This window comes from Peromyscus eremicus, chromosome 22 (genome assembly GCF_949786415.1).
Source record: "Peromyscus eremicus chromosome 22, PerEre_H2_v1, whole genome shotgun sequence".
Classification (NCBI taxonomy): Eukaryota; Metazoa; Chordata; class Mammalia; order Rodentia; family Cricetidae; genus Peromyscus; species Peromyscus eremicus.
Window position 1 is genome coordinate 19,313,079 of NC_081437.1, and position 21,468 is coordinate 19,334,546.

General features: G+C 42.8%; 2 protein-coding genes and 1 long non-coding RNA gene across 6 annotated transcripts in view; 1 reads left to right on the forward strand and 2 right to left on the reverse strand.

Moving 5' to 3' along the window:
- Slc30a6 (solute carrier family 30 member 6) overlaps positions 1-9,703 on the reverse strand; it is a 31,542-nt gene extending 21,839 nt beyond the window's left edge. The window contains exons 1-3 of one of the 3 annotated variants that reach the window (XM_059248505.1): positions 9,619-9,703; positions 3,598-3,684; positions 1,550-1,634 (exon numbers count right to left, since the gene is read on the reverse strand). In XM_059248505.1, coding sequence (XP_059104488.1) covers positions 1,550-1,634; positions 3,598-3,684; positions 9,619-9,621 — 175 coding nt within the window. In that variant the 5' untranslated portion in view covers positions 9,622-9,703. Of the gene's footprint in view, positions 1-1,549; positions 1,712-3,597; positions 3,685-9,618 lie in introns of those variants that run through there. The other 2 variants (XM_059248507.1, XM_059248506.1) reach the window with 2 other exon arrangements.
- A 53-nt stretch (positions 9,704-9,756) lies between these two features.
- Positions 9,757-21,468, forward strand: part of LOC131897660 (uncharacterized) — a 52,927-nt gene continuing 41,215 nt past the window's right edge. Inside the window, exons 1-2 of the long non-coding RNA XR_009375760.1 lie at positions 9,757-9,974; positions 13,818-13,987. This is a non-coding gene — a long non-coding RNA (uncharacterized LOC131897660). The remainder of the gene's footprint in view (positions 9,975-13,817; positions 13,988-21,468) is intronic.
- Positions 18,931-21,468, reverse strand: part of Spast (spastin) — a 47,673-nt gene continuing 45,135 nt past the window's right edge. For both annotated transcript variants that reach the window (XM_059248617.1, XM_059248615.1), the window contains 2 exons: positions 20,346-20,386; positions 18,931-19,234 (listed from right to left, as the gene is read on the reverse strand). In XM_059248617.1, the coding sequence (XP_059104600.1) occupies positions 19,112-19,234; positions 20,346-20,386 (164 nt within the window). In that variant the 3' untranslated portion in view covers positions 18,931-19,111. The remainder of the gene's footprint in view (positions 19,235-20,345; positions 20,387-21,468) is intronic.

Below are 21,468 nucleotides of genomic sequence, written 5' to 3' on the forward strand. Positions count from 1 at the left end.
AATATAGGGACAGCAAGATGGTTCAGCAGGTACAAGCCCTTGCCACATCAAGTTTGACACACCTGGGTTTGATCCCTGATCCCACATGGTGGACAGAGAGAAGCAATTCCCACAGGTATCCTCTGACCTTCATACATGCCTCCCACCCCACAAATAAAATAAATCAACTTAATAATAATAATAATAATATATATATATATACATATATATATTTTTTTTGTTTTTTGAGACAGAGTTTCTCTGTGTAGCTTTGCGCCTTTCCTGGATCTTGCTCTCTAGACCAGGCTGGCCTCGAACTCACAAAGATCCGCCTGCCTCTGCCTCCCAAGTGCTGGGATTAAAGGCGTGCGCCACCACCGCCCGGCTTGTAATATATATATTTTTTAAAGCAAGCAATTGGGGTTGGGAGAGATGGCTCAGTGGTTAAGAGCACTGACTGTTCTTCCAAAGGACCTGGGTTCAATTCTCAGCACCCACATGGCAGCTCACAACTGTCTGTAAGTCCAGTTCTAGGAGTTCTGGCACCCTCATTCAAACATAGTTGCAGGCAAAACACCTAGGTCACAACAAACAAACAAATAAATGAACAAATAAATAAAAAATTAAATGTAAGCAAACAAACCAGAAAAAAATATTATTTAAATCATTTTAGCTATACACATTCAAGAAAATCACATACTATATAAAGGAAAATACACTGTCTTAGGGTTATAATTGCTGTGATAAAATACCATGACTAAAAGCAACTTGGGAAGGAAAGGGTTTATTTGGCTTACACATCCTAAATCATAGTCGACTAAGGGAAGCCAAGGCTAGAACTGAAACAGGGCAGGAACCTGGAGGCAGGAGCTGATGCAGAGGCCATGGAGGAGTGCTGCTTACTGGCTTGTTCATCATGGCTTGCTCAGCCTTTCTTTCTTTGTTTTTTAAGACTTATTTATTTTTATTTTGTGTGGATGTTCTCCTTGCATGCATGTCTATACACCACACATACGCCTGCAGTCCTGTGAAAAAGGACATTGGATTCCTTGGATATGGAATTACAGAAAATAGCTGTTAGTTGCCATGTGGGTGCTTGGAAGTGAACCCAGATCCTCTGGAAGAGCAACCAGTGCTCTTAATCACTGAGCCATCTCTCCAGCCTCTAAAACTTGACTTTTTTTTTTTTTCTTTGAGACAAAGTCTCTCTATGTAGCCCTGGCTGTCCTGCAACTCACTATGTAAACTAGGCTGGCCTTGAACTCAGAAATCCACTGCCTCTGCCTCCAAAGTGCTGGGATTAAAGGCATGAGCTAAATGACTCTATTAGCACTGCTTTTTTTTGATCCCAGGACCACCAACCCAGTGTGGCACCATCCACAATGGGCTTGATCACTAATTAAGACAACGTTCTACTGGCCTGCCTACAGCTCAATCTTATGGAGGCATTTTCTTAACTGAGGTTCCTTCCTCTCAGATGACTATAGCTTGTGTCAAAATACATACATCTTTACTTAAAATCAGAAGCAAAAGTGAACCTGAGCTGATAAAAACCAAAAGGGCGACATACCTATGCTGTTAGTAGAGCTGCACCACATGAGCAGGAAGCCAGTGCAAAGCACGTTGACTGCACCAAAGAGAAGTATCTTCCAGGACTGTGGGAAGGAAAATCACTCCCATTCATACCGTGTTGACAGAGTTCAGCAGATCTGTTCAAGCTGCCTAATTCACACTGATAAAAAGCACATAATAAACACAACTTCTTCTAAAAAGTGGGTCACATTTTCTACATCCACCAAAATCACCATCAATCAAGTTACCACAGTCAAACAGGAGGATTATTTAGAGTAGCCTAGGCAACAGAGCAAAACCCTGTCAGAACAACCCAACAAGAACGTAAATTTAAAGATAACTCTCTGAATCAAGCTACTTACTCAACAAGTATCTGTGCCAGGCATTATTTTAGGCATGAGAGTACAGCAGAGAACACACCACAGCCCTACAATGTAGGCAGAGTAACAATAAACGAGTATTTAGGTTAATGGTAATAAGTACTAGGCAGTAAATAAAAAGTAGGCTAAGGATGCACTTGGGAGGCAGAGGCAGTCGGATCGGTAAGTTCAAGCCTAGCTTGCTCTACCAAGTGAAGTTCCGGACATCCGAGACTACACAGACAAACCCTGTTTTTTTGTTTTTTGTTTTGTTTTTAAAAGTGGGCTAGGGAAATAGTAATGGGAGGAAGGCATGGAGAGGGTTCTTTTCCAGACAAGCTCATCAGAAAAGACTCATAGTAAAGTGACAGAAAACAATCTGAGAGACCACAAGAGAAGGGGTCTGAGGTGACAGCATGTGATGTCTTGAACACCAGGAAACACTGGCTGCGCTTGTCTCACATTCCCTAAAGAGCATTCTCCTGGGCATGTTGGGGTACACTTGTGATCCCAACACTCGGGGTGCAGAGGTAAGAGGAGGGCAGCTGCAGGCCAGCATGGGCTACATAGCAAGTCTGAGGCTAGCCTAAGCTACATGGAGAAATTTTCAACCCCTCCCTGCCTAAAGAAAGCAACAGATTATTCTGGTTACTCCATGGCTTGACAGTGGTAAGAGGGTGTGCTAAGGGTCAGATTCTGCACGCTACATTACAGACAGAGCTGGCACATTTCCTGAAAACATCCACGTGAGGAATTTGGGGCAAAGCAAGAATGAAAATGATTTAAATTTTTCTGGCTTTACCATCTAATCTGGGAGACTCTCCAGTTAATATGCAAGTGACTGAAGATTAAGGTCCAGTTTTGACCATGCTATGACTGAAATGCCCATTAGCCATCCAGTAGGACATTGAAGAGTCCAAATTCCATAAAGGAAGCAGAGAGAGGTTGGGCCCGAGATTGAAATACGGAGTCATCCGTACACAGGCAGTAATGAAAACCACAAAAGCAGACAGCATTTCTAGAAGCGCAAAATCATAGAGGTTGGAGCTCACACTCTAAAGTGCAGAAGTAAGAAAAGTGGTGAGAGGAACTGAAAGACAAGTCAGCAGGAAGAAAGCCACAGGCTGTTTCAGAATCTATATGATGCCACATTTTAAGGAGTGGTGACCAATGCTTGTCAATCACGGTAAAAAGGTCAAGAAAGATGAGAAATGAGGATGAGTAGTGATTTTGATAATGCAGATTAACAGACAATACTGGCTCAGAAACTGTCAGTTACTGGGGAAACTGAATGGAGTATAGATCCTCCAGCAGAGCTGCATCCATGGCTTGATGGATCATCTGTTCACAGTGAGACATGTCAGCGGGGTTTGAGTTTCTTGATTGGACTCAGGAGCTTAGGGACAGGTGCAGAGTAGGGTGAATGAGAACTTACAGACGGTTAAGCACTGTCCAGAGGGACAGGGTACAACAGACTTAGAGACAGAAGATGGTGATTTATTTTTGACTTTGCCTGCACCTGGTGTATCTGGTGCTTAGGGAGGCCAGAAGAGTTATGGACATTTGTGGGTGCTGGGAACTGAATGTGGGTCCTCCAAGTCACATCTCCAACCCCTCAAAACCCATCCTCAATCCAGTGCTATAATGTGGCTTTGCAATAACTCAAACCAGTCAAAGAAGAACTTACCCTGCGGTCGGCTGCTACAAGTCTAAATTCCTGTAGTAACTTTCCAAAAAAGGATCTCTGCGGCTTTCGAAAGAGATGAATTGTCCCCTTTAAGACAAACATAAAAAAATACAAATCGGCCTTAAATATCTAATAATCCTCAAGTATCCTGTGATTTGATAGGGTACTAACACTGAGTACATGCCACACACTTACTTTGCACAACCGACATGCATTTATTGATTTAATACTCAAATAACCATATGAGAAGCAAATCATTTTTGATAAGTTCTCCAAAGTCTCAAAGCTAGCCAACAGCTAATGAAGAATGCAGATGTAGGCATTTTAGCTCTGGATAAACCCCCGCCCCAAATATTGCATCTACTTCTAATAAAGCTAAGCAGCTATACAACCCTTCTGCTTTTTTAGACATTCAGTCAAGGAACTGAAGGTACCCTCCATGGCCCCTGTAAGTAAAACAGCACAGGGCTAGTGTGGTCACTAATTGTCCTGTTAACACTCATGGAGGCCCCACTTTCCTTGTGTGGAAAATTTGCTATGCTCCTATGAAGTTTTTCTGGTACAGGTTTCCAAAATACAATACTATCGCTATGTTTCAAGAGAAAATTTTGTTATTCCAAAAGTAATTATTTGGGGGGGGGGGGGGAGAGAGCTCTTTGCTGATCATCAAAGAGCCACGTGTCATAATTTGATTGCTGAGATACACACTTAATTAAATATTTGGGGTTTTTTGTTTGTTTGTTTGGTTGGTTTGGTTTTTGGAGACAGGGTTTCTCTGTGTTGCTCCGGCTGTCCTGAAACTAACCCTGTAGACCAGACTGGCCTCAGACTCAGAGATCCCCCTGCCTCTGCCTTCCCAGTGCTGGGACTAAAGGCGTGTGTCAGTCACTACATCAGGCTTGAATTCAATTTTAAAAGAACAATAGATGGGGCTAGAAGATGGCTCAGCAGTTATGAGCAGCAGCTGGCTGCTCTTCTAGAGGACCAGGGGTCAATTCCCAGCTTGCACATGTTGGCTCACAACCAACTGTATCTCCAGTTCCATCAGGGCCTCTTCTGGCCACCATGGACAATGCACACATTTGGAGCATAGGCATTATAAAGGAAAAATACCCACACACATAAAATAAATAAATAAATCTTTAAAAAAGACTATTCTCATCTGAAGTGAAGCACGTGTTCTTAACGAACTGTGTGCCAGCTCAGGAGGTCAGCACACACCAGTAATCCCAGCACACGGTGAATCTGAGGACAGCCTAGGGCAGTGGTTCTCAACCTTCCTAAGGCTGCAACCCTTTAATACAGTTCCTCATGTTGTGGTGACCCCCAACCATAAAATTAATTCTTTGCTACTTCACAACTGTAACTTTGCTGCTGTTATGAATCATAATGTAAATATCTGATATGCAAGATGGTCTTAGGCAACCCCAGGGGTCATTCAACTCCCAAAGGGGTCACAACCCATAGGTTGAGAACTACTGGCCTAGAATACATGGCAAAAACACTACCACAATAAAGCAACAGAAAGTAAGAAAGAAGATGTGCCAGGTGGTGGTGGCATGCACCTCTAGTTCCAACACTGAGGAGGCAGAGGCAGGCAGATCTCTGAGTTCAAGGCCAACCTACTCTACAGAATGAGTTCCAGGATAACCAAAGCTGCACAGAGGAAACCCTGTCTCAAAAAATAAAAACAACAAAAAAATGTATGGAATATTTTCACCCCAAAACAAATGTTTCTTCATCAGACTGTCTAGGGGAGCAGAGGGAACTAGGAATGGGGAGAGGTGAAGGGAGAGAGGGATCATGGAAAACTGCTCAAACTACAAATACATTTTTGTGAAAATGTCCTTTTGTCACACAGTTCAATGGATACATACAACGAAACTTTTAAAAAATGCTGTTTAACAGGGTGATCCTTAAGCCAGGTGTGGTGGTGCACACCTTTATTCCTTTATTAACTCTGTTTAAGTTGTGGACCACCTGTGTGTGGATGATTGTGGTGTGTGGATGCCTGTGGAGGCCAGGAAGCAGCCAGGAACTGGAGTTCCAAGTTGTAGACAGACAATGTTCTTAAGTGCTGGGCCATTCATCTCTCCAGCCCCAAGTTCATCCCACGAACTCTAATTACTTTGCTGGGTTAGGGTCAACCGTTTTTTAAAAGGCAGAGGGTCACTTCTGGTGCCCCCCGACTCACGTTGTGGAGATCTGACAGTGCTGGCCCAGCTGATAAAGTGCTTGCCAAAAAAGCACAGGGTGTGAGTATGGCTCCTAACGTCCACCTAAGTGCCACGTGTGACCTCACAGCAACTCCAGTGTTGGGAAGGTAGGGCAGAGAGGGGGGATCCTTGGAGCTCTTATTTGTTTGTTTGTTTGTTTGTTTTTATTCTCTTTTATTTATTTATTTGTTTGTTTGGCAAGGTTTCTCATGTAGCTCTGGCTGCTTGGAACTCAACTATGTATAGTTCATTTATTTGTTTGTTTGTTTGTTCATTTGCTTGTTTGTTTTGCAAGGTTTCTCATGTAGCTGTGGCTGCCTGGAACTCACTATGTAGACCGGACTGGTTCACACGGATTCTACCTGCCTCTGCCTCCCAAGATCTGGAATCAAAGGCATGCACCACTATGCCCAGCTGGAGCTTTTAAATACTGAACATTTTATTATTTTTTAAGTGTATGGGTGTTTTGCCTACACATGTATCTGTCCACCACATATGTGTCTGTTGTCCGTAGAGGCCAGAAGAGGGAGTTGGATGCCCTGGAACCAGAGTTACAGGTGGATGTGAGCCACCATGTCAGTGCTGAGAATTGAACCTGGGTCCTCTGGAAGAGCAACTGGCACTCTTAACCACAGAACCATCTCTCTAACCCTACTTGGAGCTCTTTGGTAAGCAAGCCTAGATGGATCAATGAACTCATGTCCTCCAAAATGTGAAGACACAAGACACAATGGTACATGCCTCCAATCCCAGCACTAGCAAGACAGAGGCAGGAGGATCTCTGAGTTTGAGACAAAAATGGTCTGACTACACAGTGAGTCCATGTTTCAAAATAAACAAATAATAAATAAACAATTAGTGAAGGGTATGGTGATATTTTGTGTACTCTAATAAACTGCCTGAGGATCAGAAGACAGAGCCAGCCACTAGATTAGACATAGAGGTCAGGCAGTGGTGGCACACACCTTTAGTCCCAGCACTTGAGATCTCATGCCTTTGCTTGGGAAGCACACACGCCTTTAATCCCAGGAAGTAATATGGCAGGGCAGAGAAAGGTATATAAGGCGTGAGGATACAGGAACTCACTCTCTTTAGGCTGAGGATTTCAAAGAGGTCAGAACTAGTGGCTGGCTGTTCTGCTTCTCTGATCTTTCAGCTTTCACCCTGATATCTGGCTCTGGGTTTTTTATTAAAAGACCATCTAAGATCCGAACAACAGAAGGGTGATTGAGGAAGATACCAATGTCCAGCTCTGGCTCACACACATGTAAACAGGTACACATGTCACATACACATGATAAGGTGGAGAGTCAATGAAGATGCCCAGCACTGACCTCTGTCCTCCACATGTATCCGCACACACACACACAACATATGCATACACAGAGTACATGAGAAAGGGAGAAAATGTCTGAGGAAATTACAAAGGACTGTTTTCGTGCTTCATCTTCGACATGTCGTCTTCTTAGATTATTCCAAGCTACAGTGCTTTTATGCTGTTCCTTTTGCAGTTAACTATAGGACAATCCTCATCTTGTCACTTTGTATCGTAAGTTAACCTTTGTAACTTTACTAATGCTGTTATAATTTCTTCACATTTTCTAAGAAAGCACTATATTCTTACACAGGGCATTTTCTTCATTAGAACATGCAAGTCTTAAAATCATTTCCTGGCTGGGTGGTGGTGGCAAATGTCTTTAATCCTGGCACTTGTGAGGCAGAGGCAGGCGGAGCTCTGTGAGTTTGAGGCCAGCCTGGGCTACAGAGTGAGTTCCAGGACAGCCAGGGCTATACAGAGAAACCCTGTCTTGAAAAACAAACAAACAAACAACCAAACAAATACTAATACTAAAAATAAAATAAAAGATAAAATTGTCGATTACCTCTCCCAAATTCCACAGGGAGGACAAAGAATTAAAAAAAAACTACATGCCAGGATACTGAGACATGTGATTATTTGGGCTCGTGGCTCAGCTGGTAAAACACTTGCCACACAAGTGTGAGGACCTGAGTTCAGAGCAGCACCACCCTGGTAAAGAGCCTGTAACCCCAGGACCAGGACGGCAGAAATACTAAGGTCCCTAGGGCTGTAGCTGTAGCTCAGTGGTAGAGTACATGCCTTAAATGCTTGAGGTTGTAGGTTCAATCCCCAGAACCGCAAAAAGTAAGACACCTGACATCGACCTCTGACCTCCAGGCACACACACACAAAGAGTGAAGAACAGGTAAGGGTTATACTGATAAGGATGGGCGTAGGAATTGGAGAATCCAGGCAGATGGAACAGCACATGCACACTAGGTACAAAGGTCCAGTTCATAGAACATAGTTTGCAAGCCGCTCGCTCACTGTTGCCAGAATATGGATGTTGTGTATGTTTATTAAAAGAAAAAAAAGCCAGAAAGACCAAAGGCTGTCTGGTCACTGTCACTCTACACAGAGGGCAAAGTTTTACCCATTTTCTGTATGCAAAGGATTATTGAGATTTTATGAAAGCATCGTGTAAGTTTTTTTTTTTGTTTTTTGTTTTTTAATTAACCAGGAACTAGAACTATGACTCAGAAGTTAAGAGCACTCACTCCTCTTACAAAGGACAGGGGTTCGGTTGTTCCCTATGCCCACAAGGCATTCACAATCATCTGTAATTTCAGTTCCAGGAGATCCAACACTCTCTTCTTAGCTCCCTGGGTACCAACATACCCATACACAAACTTTAAGAAAATAAAATCTTTGGACTGGAAAAATGGCTCAGTACTTAAGAACACTTACTGTTCTTCCCTAGGACCCAAGTTTGATTCCTAGCACCCACATGGGATCACAACTGCCTCTAACTCCATCTCCAGGGGATCTAATGTCTCTGGCTTCCTCCGACATCTGCACTAACGTGCACATGCCCACACAATTTAAAATAATACAATAAATTCTTTAAAAGATTTTCATTAATTTTTTAAATTATAAGTTGAAAAAATATTTTAATATAATTTTTTTTAATATCCAAAGAAGAAAAAAAATTATGGTGGTAACAGTTGAGAGAACAAAAATGTGCCACTGTCCTATGTAAGCTACCAATAGAAACTCCATGAGTTTCTGTGACCGTTTCAAAGGGCGGCCAGAACCCTGACATCTGAAAACACAACCGTCTGCTCACCTTCACATAAAGCTGAGAGATTCATGCGTGACTTCTGGGTTCTTTTGTTTGTTTTTAAATTTTTTATTTTTTTCAGGTAGGGTCTCTAGGTAACCGAGGATGGCCTTCAAATCGCAACCCCCCTGCCTGAGCTTCCTGAGTTGTAGGCCACAGGCGTGTGCCATTCCACTCAGTTTAATATAAGAACTAATTAACTTAATCATTTTTAGGGAAAACACAGCATGGCAACAGCCACAGCGTATACCAGAACCGATCACTAGTTGCTCCACTGACCCTTTACTTTCTCTAGCCGCCGGTGCTGATGGAGGATGTTGTAGTGTCCAGCCATTTATAACACTCAAATGCAATAAACGCGTGAACACTCGCCCTAAAACCCTGCTCCGGCATCGCTACTCTAGCCGTAGATGACGCTGACTTGTTTTTCAGACAGATGTTTATTTGAACATCAGGAAAATCTCGGATCCCCAGCTGCAGCGGCACGGGGCAGGAACCCTTAAAGGACGGGAGCTCTGGGGACCCGCGTGTGAGCAGCCGCTCCTCCGTGCCCAGCGCAGCCCCGACGACGCGGTTCCGAGCCGCTGAGGCACAGCGGGGCGCTCCGGCGAGGAAGCAGGAGGAATCACCCCGCACCGAACCCGCACACCCCACGGCCAACTCACCATGGTAAGGAGCCGTACAGCTCCCGCCGGAAGACGCTCTGGGAGTTCGCTTTTCCCGAGCGGAAGGGGCGGGCCATCAGAGTCCGATTGGCCGCAGGGCACGGAGGGCGGAACTGCGCATGGGGCTATGCCCCGCCTCTTCCGGCTACCTCAGCCTGTTCAAGAAGTGGGCGGGTCGCAGTTGGCTCTGAGCCGGACAGGTCGCCCGGGGAAAGGCTTTTGTCACCTTGCGGGGGAACTTTGAGGACGGCTCATGCTTCCTACCTGTGTGTGACTTTATCACGCTAGTATTCCTGTTTTACAAACGAAGAAGCAGGAAGATTAAGAAACGTCACAGTAAAGCCGGGCGGATATCGGTGAGTTCGAGGCCCGCCTAGTCTCCACAGACTCAGCCTATATTACAATGCACCAATCAGATTCCCAACACGGAGCCGGGCGGTGCTAGCGCATGCCTTTAATCCCAGCACTGGGACGGCAGAGGCAGGAGGATCTCTGTAAATTCGAGGGCAGCCAGGGCTGCACAGAGAACCCCTTTCTCGAAAAACAAAACAAAATTCCCGACACGGTTTCATTAAAAATAATGTCACAGTAAATGCTTGTCTTAAAAACACAGGGACTCAAGTTAAATCCCCAGAAGCCACACAGTAGTGGTGGCCAAGGCTGTTGGATTCCAGCACTCAGGAAGCAGAGACAGGCATATCCTGTCCCAGGATTGACCCTATTTCAAACACCAAGGTGGACGTCCGCCTTAGATACAAGGTTGTCCTCTGGCCTCTACGTGCACTTCACTGGTCAGGGTACAACATCGCCTTCATATAATTCTAACGCTGGAAGCTGAGACACAGCAACACTCTGTCTCAAAAACCAACCAACCAACCAAACAAACAAACAAACAAACAAAAGACTCCAAAAACCCAATATCACCACAAAGGAGGCAGAAGAGCTGGCTCAGCGCTTAAGAGCACAGACTGCTCTTCCTGAGGCTCCAGGTTTGATTCTTAGCATCCACATGGCTGCTCACAACCATTTGTAACTCTACGTTAAGAGGATCGGGCACCACCACTGGGTGGTAGAGCCCTTATGTAGCACAAGCGACATGCATAGGTTTAATTGCCTGAGTGTAGACCTGTAATCCTATAGAGTTGGTGGCTGAGGTAGGAATATTGAGTTCTAGCATGCTTGGGCTTTAGAGGAGGTTCACTGTAGGTCTCCCCAATTTAGTGAGGTCATCTCAAATTCAAGGAGAAAGTAAGGGGCTGTAGCTGGGTTCCATCCCAGCAACACAAAACAACAAAAATGTTACACACTCAATGTGGTGCCCCATCCTTGGGAAGCTGTGGCAGGAGACTGAATTCAAGTCACACTTCACTACCAAAAACTACCAAAGGACATGAAAGTAGAGAGGCATTGTTAAGAACAGTGTCGGAGTTAAAAAAATTCCTAATTGGTTTTGACTTTCTCCTGCAGTTATTAAATATTAACCAGGTTAGTGTTGAGTTAGAAATTAAATTTCTGAGTTCAAGCAATCTTTTTTAAGTTTAAAAAGTACAAGACATTGTTTTTGCTGGGTAGACTGGCATCTGGGTAGAGGCTGCCTGGTTCCCCCCCCCCCCCATATAACCAGGGAACATTTGAAAGTCAGTTTTCTAGCCAGATAGCCATCATGAGCCGTAAGCATCAGTGCTTAGCAGAAACTTCCTGAGCAGCTGAGTCTACAATGTAGAGAGCACCTTTAGAAATGATGGAATCCAAATGGGCAGATCTTCCTCTTTTTTTTTTTTTTTTTTTTTTGGTTTTTCGAGACAGGGTTTCTCTGTGTAGCTTTGCGCCTTTCCTGGGACTCACTTGGTAGTCCAGGCTGGCCTCGAACTCACAGAGATCCGCCTGGCTCTGCCTCCCGAGTGCTGGGATTAAAGGCGTGCGCCACCACCGCCCGGCCAGATCTTCCTCTTAAACTCGGTATTTTTAAAGTAAGAATGACTCACGGGCTGCTCTGCCCTCAGCCAGGCTCTCCTGAGCGGGACTGCTGAAGAGCTAGTCTCCACAGCCTGTTCTGTGGTACTCTTAGCAGCTGGAGGCACTCATCCTCGGCGTCCCTTTGCACTCAGCTTTTCCAAGATAGGTAGTGCTTTAGGAGGCACTCTGGAGGACTGGAGCCCACTCCACCTTACTCTCCAGTTGAAGGTGGGTGCGTTTGTCTCCTCGGCCATTTGTTCAGTGTTTTCTTACTGAAACTTCCAAGAGCAACAGATGCATCTGGAAGAATATTCTGCTCTTGTGTCACCTAAGAGGATAGGACAGTAGATGGCCCCAGTGCCTATAGTAGATCACAGTGGTGGGTGGGCGCTTTGTTTACTGTTAGCTGTGCTGTTCATTCCCGGTACAGTTAAAGGGAGGAGGCCCCACTGCATTCCTTGGCTGTACCCTCAAGAGTGCCCTGCTGCTTTCTAACAGTCTTAACGATACCCTGGAGGTTTCCTTCAGGAGGAGAAAACGGGGTGGTTTTGAGGGCTCTGAAAGTAGGAGTCAGGGTGCGCCATAACAGGTAGGTTGTCAGCATGTGTTGGCTATACGCATGTGAACGCTTGGCGTCCTTTCGTTTTCCTTACTGTCTTACAGAATGTTAAGCTAAAGGAGAATGGTAGGCACAGACGTGTGGCAACCCTCCTCTGTGCTTTGGAACCAAAGTGTGTGTCTGTCTCTCACCCTGCTAAAAGGAAGCAGTGTCCAACCAAGGACACTGACCAGCCTGTTACAGAGAACTCTTTCTACAACCAAATTCAGATTTATTTATTAAGCATTATACCATGGGCTATCCTGTGGTACTGCAGCTCTTCAAAACGCCTCTTCTGTTAACGCCTCTGGGGATGAAGCAGTAGCACCTCTCCTCCCCACCAGAAGCATACTCCAGATGAAATCAACACCTGCTTTCATAGTTCATGAGCTCTTTTCGCCTGGGTACAGCAGAAAACTAGCGGTTTTCTTATTTAGTGCAAATGACTTCTGCCTCCTTGTCTGTCCTTTGGAGTTCTCAGGACAGGCGTAGGCAAACCCTTGAGCTGGGTTTATTGCCCTGGTGGTTAACTCACGTAGGGAAAGGGCTTCAGTATTAAGCTGTGGGCTGCTCCCCTACTCCTCCCAAACAATTCATTGTGCAGACTTCTTATCTAAAAGGTTGGTGGCTTTGGCTTGGGATCAGTGCTCTGCTAATGTCTTTGCTGATCTCTCCACACATTCCTGTCATGGAGACTTGAATTGTAGGTGTGATGTTAAGGCACAGGATGCTAAGAGCTGTTACTACTATTCTTGGTGTGTAAATTGTCCTTTTGATACTATCTTGTTTTCTTTTGTAGGTATAAATAAAAACAATTGACAATAAAAAAAAAACAGTGTCGGTGGGAGGAGGGGAGGACACAAGGTAAGGGGTAAAAAGGATTAAAATTCACTATATACTAGGAACTTGTCCAAGAATAAATATTTTAAAAATTCGAAACATTTCCAGGACAGGCTCCGAAGCTACACAGAGAAACCTTGTCTTGAACGCCCCCCCCCCAAAAAAAATCTGAAACATGGCTCAAGTCATAGCTATTTCACACACTGGTGTGGAACTCAGAAAGCCTGGTTTTGAGCTTAATATACTCCGGCTCATTCCCTAACAGTTTTAAATTTCTATAGTTTCTTTCTTAACAGTAACGTTATAGAAAAGACAGCAGTATATAAAGACTATATTTGGAGACCTTATCTGTTAGGCATTGGTCTTAGGGAAATTGTAGAGGGCAAATTAAGAGACAAATGCAGAAAGTAGTATATCAAAAGTAGGGTAACGTGCTACGTGTGGTGGCTCATGCCTTTAGTCCTAATAGTTGGAGTCAGAGGCAAGCAGAGTTCTGTGAGTTCTGTCAGCGCTCCACAGTGATACCCTATCTTTAAAAAAAAAGGGGGCCGGGCGGTGGTGGCGCACACCTTTAATCCCAGCACTCAGGAGGCAGAGGCAGGCGGATTTCTGTGAGTTCGAGGCCAGCCTGAGCTACCAAGTGAGTCCCAGGAAAGGCGCAAAGCTACACAGAGAAACCCTGTCTCGAAAAACAAAAAAAAACCAAAAAAAAAAAAAAAAGGGAAGGGGTTATTAAATATTGACTGGGTGGTTAATTCATAGTGGTCAGAAAAGCATTTTAAAAGTATTTTATTTGTGTGTTCAGGTGTCTGCAAAGGCCAGAAGAGGGCATTAGAAGTCTTGGAGCTGAAGTTAAAAGGCTTTTGTGAATCACCAAATGTGGGCGTGGTGTTTCAAACTCAGTCCTCATGATTGGGCAGAAAGTACCCTTAACCATTGAGCCATCTCTCCAGCCCCTCAGAAAAGCTTCTTCAGGTAGGTGAGATTAACATTTGAATAAGTATTCTTGGAAAAAAAATTTTCCAGGCAGAATAAATTAAAGCAAATATCTCATTGAAAAGATGTATTTTGAGATCTGGAATGTGATAGCATATACTATGTTAAAATCTGGATCATGACTTCACCAGAATGTGAATTCACACAATTGTAAAGTCAAAGAACTGTGGGAAACTATTGAGTTAGGACCCATTTTTAATGAAAACATGTCTTAGCCCAGGCTGGTCTGAAGTCACTACAGAGTTGATGATGGCCTTGATCCTTCTATTTCTTACTCCTAAATGCTTTACAGGATTACAGGAAAAATCCCAACAGAACCCATTAAATTTTTTTTTCAAGTGTTTGCGCCACAGCAAACAGATAGAAGAAAAATCCAATGAAACTCCAACCCAAGCAAGTCCTAGGACCTGTTAAGTCCCCTTACGTTTCTGAAATCCAATTATTGAAAAATAAACTCCTTCCCACAGTTCTGTTTCACAGTTTTGACCACTCCTATCCACTCCATTAGGAAGTGACTATGCTGGGCGGTGGTGGCGCATGCCTTTAATCCCAGCACTTAGGAGGCAGAGGCAGGCGGATATCTGTGAGTTTGAGGCCAGCCTGGGCTACACAGTGAGTTCCAGGACAGGCTCCAAAGCTACACAGAGAAACCCTGTCTCGAAAAACCAAAAAAAAAAAAAAAGTAAGTGACTGAAAGACCCCCACCGAAGGCCCAGACACAGTTCTCCCAGAAACCCAGAAGAGCTGAGGGAAGAGATATCTTAAAAATAAACAGAACTGAGTCAGTTACCCCTTCCTGGAGAGGGTGAAGTCAGGTGTTTTCAAAAGAACAAAGTCAGGATGTCTAGTGGTGACCAATTAACCATGAGATGCCCCTCTCAAGAGATAACATGACCAGACCCCGGAGATGGGTTGTAAAACTCCTGACAGGGCAAACAGATAAACTGAAATAAGACAAAGTCCAGGCCTGGGAAAAACTGGGCCAATCAAGGATGGACCTGTACTAACCCCTTCCCCTCTAAGAAATTTTTGTGGTTTTTGCCTATAAAAACTAACTTCCCCAAGAAAGAGCAACTCCTCCCTGCCTCGCTGCACTGCGGCCAGTGAGTGCTTGAGATGAGTTCCCTGTAACGGAAATAAACCTTGCTATTGCATTCTGGACATCTTCGGTCTCCGGTGTTCTCTTTGGGGGTCCTAATCTGGGCAGAACAGTGACTAAGTTCCTAATTCTTGACCCATTGCCCAGATTAAACGGCCCATCATTTTAGGTGACGTCAGGCCACTTGGTGTGACATCCAACTCTGGATTACCACAGGAACAATGATTTGAATTCCAGTTTGAGATTAACCATCAGGCCCCAGACTGTTATCCCAAGGTCTTACTTTCAAAATAGTCCCTGATTGGCATCTGTAAATGTAGTTATTATTTTTTTTCTGAGACAGGATTTCTCTCTGTAGCTTTTGGAGCCTGTCCTGGAATTCTCTGCCTTAAACTCTCTGCCTCCAGAGTGTTGGGACTAAAGGCGAGCAGGACTAAAGGCAAGCAGGACTAAAGGTGTGCACCACCACCGCCATGTTTCAGTTTTCAATTTCAAAACTCTTACCCCACCCCACCAGCAGTTTTCTTGTGTCCTCTTTGCTGTCTTTGGGTTGTTGTGGTTTTTGAGACAGGTCTCCTGGGTGGCCCTCCCTGGATGGCCTGAACTTTTTGTAGAACAGGCTGCCCACTTTGGCCTTGGGTGCAGGGATTAAGACACTCAACTTCACAGCAGGCTTATTGTCTTGTTTTGTGAGACGGGGTCTAAGAAGCTCAGGCTGGACTGAAATGACTATGTAGCAAAGTTGGCCTAGTATTGGAAGATGTCCTCCCCCTCCTTCAGCCCCCAAGGGCTGGGATGACGGGAACAGGCTCAATTTGATTCTTCGGACTTTGCTATCTGCTGGATTCCTCTGAATATCCTGCTAGACAAGTAAAACTGTGGGAAGTACCAAGGAATCAGAATCTACAGATGATGTGGGGGCTAATTTATCACATGCCTTTCCAAGATTTCCTTTCTCATTGCCAAGCTGCCTCAGAAGCCTGAAATCCCTCTTCATCTGAACAAGTCAGCTGCATTCTAAGCTGGAGACTGACATAAGAGAGCGCTCCAGACAGGGGTTTTTGTCACTTCTGACTAGTTTGCGCTGCTCTCCAGAGCCTTCTATTCATTGCTTTGTATCTTTTGTTCAGTTTATTAGCACAAGAGTTACAAAATACTCCATCAAAACTGCAATCTCTGAAATATCAAAGATTCAAACTATAAAAAATTAAGGCAAAACAAAGTTTATCATTTATTTACAATAAAATTAATTAGGATAAAAACCCACTATATGCAGCTGTATGTACCCTTTAAGTCATTTCTTTTGTAGAAGTAAAAAGTTAAGACTAAAATTCAGACAGACATTTAAAGGGAAATCTTCTGCCTTAAGAATCTGAAAAGCAAACTGTAAGTAGTTCATTCTACAAAAAAGTTATTTTGTAGGACACATAAACAACTTTACATTATAAACAAGGAATGCCACATGTTTAACTTAAAATTCTGTTTGTCCTGTTACAACCTTAAGCACAAAAAGACAAAAACAAATTCAGTTGGCTTCTAGTCTCAGAAAGCTTTGTAGCCCTAGCAGATGTGGAAAGATGGTATTGAGTCTTTCCTTTGGCTCAGTTAGGTGATGAGTAAGTTCACCGAGCTTATAAGGACTCTGTCACATTAACATGAAGAACATACCAATCCTTACTTTTTAAACATCATCTTGAACAGTAAACAGAGCTCAGTATAAAATCTAAAATTAATATTAATTAAAATCTAGTATTAATTTGGAACCCCCAGCAACATCTGTCTTTACTGAAAAAGAACCAACCTCCCAGTGTGGAGTGCACACCAGCATCCCAGCACTTTGGAGGCGGAGGCAGGAAGATCGGTTTAAAGTATTCCTAGGTATTCCTACTCATTGAGTTCTAGGCCAGCTTAGGCTCCATGAGACCGTTTTAAAACACAACAAAACAGCCTAAACTAAACCTGGGTCATAAGACATCACAGAAAATGTTTTCCTACACTAGCTGAGCCCCCTACCTGCTGAAGAAACGAGCGTCTACACACTGATGGAGAGTCACACAGTACCTCTGACTCAGTAGTTAGGTTAACTTGACTTTTGTATCTTTATAAAAATTTTGTTACCTCTTAAAACCCTTGCCAAAGGAATCATAATCTAACTATAACTTTTAAGGCTCTTCTACTTTTAAAACTGAGCGGAAGGCTGTCTAACTACATAAATAGTGGTGATGTTATTAATCCCTTCCTAAATGGAAACAAAATGAAGTTTAAGAGCTTATTGTAGACGTTCTGGGTTAGGACTGCTGCACTTATCATCATGATCACAGGCTTGCATCATGAGTATTCGGAACTAATGCTCTAACATTCATCTGAGACCTTAAACAGACACTAGCCAGAACCAAAAATATGCAGCTTTGGTTTAAATTTGTTTTCCTGTTTATCTAAACTTTTCAATTTTATCACCCAGGGATGTCTAAAATCATGATTAAGAGAGACATGACTTAAATTACAGATATAAACAGCATATGCTTCTAGGGAATAATCCATCCTCTATGTTTAGATGAATCTTTAACAAGACCAAGAGTAAAACTGAGGATGTATGACTTTATCATAAAATTTTTATCTGGGGGGAAGGCAAATGTTTTAATGTGTTTTCTCAAATATCTTTCTTACATGAAAAGTTGGTGTTACTACCACAAAATTATTCTTTCTACCCATATTTTACATAGCATCGTTTAAGCACCAAAGAAAAATTCTGTAAACAAACTTGTAACCAGTAAACTAAAGGCAAATATCCCTTTGCCTTTATACAGTTCTTAAAGGCCACACATGAGCCTCTACTTCCTATGATGCATTTTTATAATAAAAGTCCAGCCATATTTATACAAACAACACAGAATTACTATACATTTACGGGAACAAAAGGCAGGTCAACAGACTTAGAGCTTTTTTAGTTAAAAAGTAAGCACAGGAAATCTACAAAATATATGCCATGTAGAAAAATTTGGTATTTTAAGTTTCACGGAAGGGATGGTAATCAGTAAAAAGATGGTAGTGCCACTGGCATTTAATTATCCTGTTAAGAAAGTAATAAGCGATAAACTAGAAATGTCTTACCTCCTAGTGTGTCCCTTCTCTCACACTGGTGCCTCAATTTATAGTAGTGAAAATCTGCTCTCTAAAATAACTCCAACACAAGAATGAATTCCAGCTGGAATAAGTTAAGTCTATAATGGATTTCTGACATATTAGAAAAAAGAATACTGCAGGGCACACAAGGACTAATCTACACGTTACATGACAGAGTGACTCGAACCTTCAAACCTTCGTTGTGCCAGATTTTCTCTGTTGTTATCCTAGTCTATTGTTGTTATTCTATTGCTTTCTAAACTGTTTGGCAGCAAGGCGATGAAATAGACAAAACAAAACATGAAAAGAAGGTATTAATGGTTTAATGTTTGTATATCTAGGTTGAAAAAAGCTCTTTCTTACTGCAGATGGGAAAGGGTTCCATTTGGCACACTGGAGTTGGTAAGAAAAGCAGGAGAGAACTCCGAGTGCTTGGTATTCCAGTCACAGGGAGCTAAGGTAACAGCAGAAAGGAAAGCAGAAAACAGAGTTGTAAGAAAACGTCAGGAGACACAACAGCAGGCCCTTTGTGACCGCCAGTCACTGTCTCTGGAATACTTTCATCTGAACACAATATACAAATTATTATTTACATAATGATTACTATCAATAAAGAACAAAACCTATTTTTGCTGTGCTCTAACTAACAGTGCCGACTGAGAAAACCATGACCACCAGGCAAGAAGGCCTTCAACAGAAATTTCATTCACATTGCATATTTTATTTAGGTCTGTCTTCTTGTTCCTCTTCAAGTTTGGTGCACAAAAGGGAAAATTCTAAAAAGTCCTGTAAACGAAATCTGAGTTCCTGTAGCTGATAACTTCTCTGAAGCTCCTGTTTCTTGTGAAGTAAAATGTTCTGCAGGCTTACAAGGCATTCCTTTAAACAGTGGTGTCTCCAAAGTCCTTGTTCCAGCGGATGTATGCTTCTAGGGTTTGAGGACTCACACTGCGCTTTATCTTTTTTAAGGATTCTGTGAAGTCAGATAACCGAATATTTCTCATCTAGATTAAAAAAAAGTGACATAAAAATGATGAATGTGTATACATTAAACACTGGATTAAAATGGAACTTTGTTGATTTTATAAGATACAGACATACTCTTAGAAAATCATGCTAATCATTTAAATGTATTTTGTATTACATATTAGGCAAGTTTGCTATACAAGAACCTTATAAACCGTATGCCAATGTACTGTTATTACTTGTATATTAACATTTCAAAGCATGTTTTCCTCACTAAAAAAAACTCCACACATCCATTAGAGAAAAATCTGACAAAGAACAGAAAAAATACTCCAATTCTCCCACTGGGATATATAACTGTAGTGGTGTGAGTGAGAATGCCTCGCCCTGCCAAGGCTCACATATCCGACTGTTGATCTGAAGTTGGTGGAACTGTTCCTTGCTGGAGGAAGTGTGTCACTGGGGGTGCTCTTTGAGGTTCCAAAAGCCCATGCCAGGTCCAGTGTACCTCTTTTGGCCTCCTTCTTGCTGATAGAGACGTAAGCTCTCAGCTTCTGCTTCAGTACCGTGCCTGCCTGCATACCTGCTGCCATGCTGGTCACAGTTGCTAGTTTTTAAGTTACCTTGGTGTTTTGTTTGTTACAATAGGAAAGTAACTAAGACAACAGCCCACACTGATGTTACTTCTGGTTTTTCTCTCCACAGTTCCATAAGATCGCATACTAGTCCCCTTCTATTTACCACAAGTGTATCTGCTAAATTCGTGCTGGTTTATGGGGCTGGTTACGATAAACACGACACAGGAATGCTGCTTTTTGGCAGCATGTCAGATGCTTGCATATGAAGCTTCCCACTATTAATATTGCTGAGGACCGAACACAAGGCCTTAGACGGTAGGCACGCACTCTGTCACTGAGCTACATCCCTAGGGATCCTCCTAACATACTAAATCCAGTTTCATGGAACTTTTTATCCAGTGCTTACATAGCCTCATTAGAGAAAATGACTGCATTTTTTAACAATTAGTAAAATACAGCATAGTAACTGATTTTATAAGCCTTATATATTGAAATGAAACAAAGTTAAAATTGTCTTGTTTCTAATTAAGTGGATTCAAATGAAGAAAAGTCATCATAGAATAGTATATACCTCACTGGCAGACATGTTCTTCACCTGCTCTGGTTTCAGCTCTGTAAGACAAAAGTCAGATACTTAATATAAGTACAGTGACCCAATCGTACCTGTGTAACACAAATCACTGAAGTCAAGAGACATGTACACAGAGGACACACAGAACTACAAAGGAGTGAATATAGGCATTCAGTTTCTAGCACTGCCCCAAACAGCAGTTTACAAACTTGAAACAGAACTAAAAAGAATGCAATTTGTTGGTTATAAAAGTTTTTTTTTTTGTTGTTTTGTTTTTTGTTTTTCAAGACAGGGTTTCTCTGTGTAGTTCTGGCTGTCCTAGAACTTGCTCTGTAGACCGGGCTGGCCTGGAACTCAAGAGATCCGCCTGCCTCTACCTCCTGAGTGCTGGGATTAAAGGCATGGCCACAACTACTGGGCATAAAAGATTTTTAACATTAATTTATGTGTATGGGTTTTGTCTGCATGTATGTCTTTGCACCACAGGCACACCTGTTATATGTGGATGTCAGAAGAGGGCATTGGAATCCCCTGGAGTTATAGTTGGTTTTGAGTTGCCACATGTGTGCTGGGAATCGAACCTGTGTCCTCTGTGAGAACAGCCAGTCTTCCTAACTACTGAGTCATCTCTCCAGCCCCTAGATTTATTTCTTTTAATCAAAAAATGTTGTTTTCTTCATAACCAAATATTTCTATTTACTAAAGTTTCTATAAAATGCAGGAGGGGCTGAGGCTTTAGCTCAATAGCAGATTATCCTAGCATGTGTGAGGCCCTCAATCCCCAGCACTGCCAAAAGAAACAGACAAACCACCCAGTTTTCTTGCTCCTTATCAAGAACTGACACTTCAGAGAACCTGATTTGCCAATTTCTCTTCCATTTCTACTTAAAAAGATTTATTATTTTTATTTATGTCTCTCTGTCACATGTGTGAAAGTACCTGCAGAGGACAGAAGAGGGCATCAGATATCCTGGAGCTGGAGTTAAGGTGGTTGTAGGCCATCCAGTGTGGGTGCTAAGAACCCAACTTGAGTCTTCCAGAAGAGCAGCAAGTGCCTTAAATGTGAAGCCATCTCTCCAGCCCCTCAGTCCTATTTCCTTAAATTATTATTTCCTGTTGTGAG